The sequence below is a fragment of the Triticum aestivum genome, chromosome 6B, assembly GCF_018294505.1.
Source record: "Triticum aestivum cultivar Chinese Spring chromosome 6B, IWGSC CS RefSeq v2.1, whole genome shotgun sequence".
In the NCBI taxonomy this organism is placed as follows: domain Eukaryota; kingdom Viridiplantae; phylum Streptophyta; class Magnoliopsida; order Poales; family Poaceae; genus Triticum; species Triticum aestivum.
The window spans coordinates 30,718,884-30,721,910 of record NC_057810.1 but is presented as its reverse complement, the minus strand read 5'-3'; the positions used below and the strand labels follow the sequence as shown (position 1 = coordinate 30,721,910).

General features: G+C 45.8%; 1 protein-coding gene across 1 annotated transcript; it reads right to left on the bottom strand.

Moving 5' to 3' along the window:
* Positions 1-637: 637 nt before the first annotated feature.
* LOC123138709 (mitochondrial metalloendopeptidase OMA1-like) lies at positions 638-2,423 on the bottom strand. The gene is made up of 3 exons (XM_044558624.1): positions 1,767-2,423; positions 1,173-1,303; positions 638-1,019 (listed from the first exon to the last, which is right to left on the bottom strand). Exons 1-3 carry the CDS (start codon positions 2,421-2,423, stop codon positions 773-775), a joined length of 1,035 nt encoding a protein of 344 aa, XP_044414559.1. The 3' UTR covers positions 638-772.
* Between the last annotated feature and the right edge of the window lie 604 nt (positions 2,424-3,027).

The following is a 3,027-nucleotide window of genomic DNA, read 5'->3' as shown; positions in this document are numbered from 1 at the left end:
CCGGCACTAAAGGCCGGTTTTGCACTAGTGGTCTACAAGACCGTGCGTTCAACTGAACATGTGCATGCATCTTTTTACTTGTTTTTCAGAATCTTATGCATGGTTTCAGCTACGTCAACCCAAGTCCTCGCAATCCCTACAGTATATACAAGACCATGACTCATTTCCTGTGAGCAGTTGGCGCATCGGTGTTTGGTTGTCGTCATACGCTGCTCAATATTATATCCCATGTCAATATTCGACATTCCCAAATTTTGTCAGTCCAACCCTGATTCATTTGCAAAGCTCTATATTGGAACCTTCACGTCTCCCCTAGGCCGAATCGGGCCGCCTCCTAGCATTGTTGCATGCTCGTGTGTCCCCTTAGACCAAATCATTATGTAAAGAAAGAGTCAGAGGCTGGGGGCGACGTTGCAGGTGCCTCATGGAATTTCTCGATCATGCTTGGCTTTATGTAGGCCAAGTGCTCACCAAGGCTACCACCCCTTGTCGGTGATAGTAGACCACCGAGGTTCATGGAGAAGCTATTGTGGAGGGTAATGATGAATGCAATGCAGTGCAAGAACGGCGTCAACTAGGACGCGACAAAGAGGTAAAACCATACATAATCTTTCATTTTTACTTTCTTGGCTGCTTCCGCTGAGATGGTAGTGTTTTACTAATGTATTTCCCGTTGCAATGCACGGGCAATTTTCCTAGTAATTATAAAAGTTTGTATGTAGTATATACTATATACGTGTCAACAACATGTCATGATTCCATGATAATTTAATCAACCTTGTGCGTGACTCGTTACTTGTTTGTATAATTCCAGCGCCTCCAGGAAAACCTTGGGCTGTGACAAAAACTGCCATCTTTTCTTAGCAGAAGATTGGAACTTGAAGTAAGAGAGGCATTCTTGCAATGTAGATTCTCCTCTCAGCATGGCATTCTCCTGCATGACCTGAACGGCTATGACCGGATCAACTCCAGCAGCAGCGAGCAGCAGGATTCCAATGTGGTCCGCTTCTAACTCACACCTAAATATCAAACACATATATGTAGGGTAACATATCATGAAGATATATATGAACACTTAATGTGATGGAGATGGAGATTTATGATAAGAGGTTAGACAAATATTCTGCATGATTTATGAACAATTAATGTCATGGAGATGAAGCATAAATAACCTTCGCTTGAAGGGCGCAAATACGGGAAACATGAAGGGCAATACGAGGAGGAACAAGATCGGCACTTTTTCAATGATCGAACTTAACCAGTGGATTATCCCTGACGAGTGCCTTGCAATAACGTGCCCAACCTATATGTACAACAAAAACAAGGGCAGCGCCAATTAATGAATGCCTGGTGAAAAACCAGCAAGAACAAGACATGCATACATGATTAGTATATATCTCTAAAGGTTTGACCGTATATCTGCAGACATTCTCCCCTCAACACACATTTTTATGTTTGACCGTATTTATACAATAATACACCAATATTTATGCCATCACATTAGATTCATGATAAAATATATTTTCATCATATACCAATTTTGGCAAAAAGAAAACTCAATCAAACTTTGTGATAGCTTGTAAATAGTGATGGCGTTTTAGAAGGCGATATGGTCTGCAATATGTTTGTATATATCTCTAAAGGTTGCTTAATTTTCATATGTATTTTTTGGAGGAATTTGCACTACCAGTGAAAATACAATAACAGTTAAAATAAGTTTGACTAATTAAGCACTTTAATTTGTAGGAAGTTATATGTGTGGCTACCTCATGCGCGAGCGTGAAGGCGATCTCGGCCTCACTCCTTTGGGGGTGGAGTAATGCAGTGTAGACTACGATTTTTCCGGCACCGGCGAAGGTCTCTGCACCCTTCTTTCCGTCACGCAGGAAGGAGTCTCCATTGATCTCGTCGTCTCTGACGACGATTACCTCCCAGTGGAGCCCATCCATCCACTGCAGCTCATCGGAGCGCGGCTTGGCCTGCTTGGCGACGTGCAGCTGCCTGACGGCGAGGCCATGGTGGGCAGCGCGGACCATGTCGAGGGCGATGCCGCGGACACGGACGGTGTCGGGATGGCGTGGGCCGAGGATCCTGGAGGCGTGCTCTTTCTTGAACTTGGCAAATTCGGCCTCGTCGCGCTCGCGCGCCTCTTCGTGGGAGAACAGCGCCAGATGGGTGCGGCCGCTGAAGGGCGCCCTCTCGCCGTACTTGAGGCGCACAGCGATTGCGGCCACGCCCGTCGCTAGGGCCGTCGCCGCGGCCACCTTCCGCGGGTCGTGGTGCCACGGCGGGGCCTCTGGCGGTGATGGTGGTGGCCGTTTGACGTGGTCGGAGTGGGAGAAGAATCGTCGCTGTACTGCCCCCAGACGGCAATGGAGATTATTGGTGCAGAGTAGGAGGCGGCGGGGGATGTTCCTCGGCATCTTCGTCCTTTTCGATCTCGGTATGCTGCTATGGGTTTAATATACACGTGCCGTGCTAGCTATGGATCATCGGAGATCTATTCTTTCTTTTTTTTAACACTGATAAGCCCTAAATGATCGAGATGCCTAGTTGTTTTTTTACGTGATAGCATTTTTTAACAGACGCAAGCGTTTATACCTACGCGGATACATGCACCCCCACGAATGCACACACGCACACCCTACCCCTATGAGCAAAGACTGAGCCGGAATATGATTTTTAGATTTACGAGGTCGCCGTAGACGTCTCGTCGTTGACGAGAATGTCTCTTCTCACTGAAAGCGCATCGTTGAAAATCCTTAAATAAATTCAGGAATAACGCGAGGACCAGGACTTGAACTCTGGTGAGCTCGGGATAGCAATGTCCCTCTAATCATCCAACCATAAATTGATTCACTTACGTGCTACTATATGACACGTTTTTTTAGAATAGATTATGGCACTATTTTGTTTTTTGCATATATCAATTTCCAGGTATGAAATTGCTAACCGGGCTAGCCACCCGGTAGCATACGACACGTTTTTTTTTGAATTATTTGAATTGCTTACCACATATGTCATGTG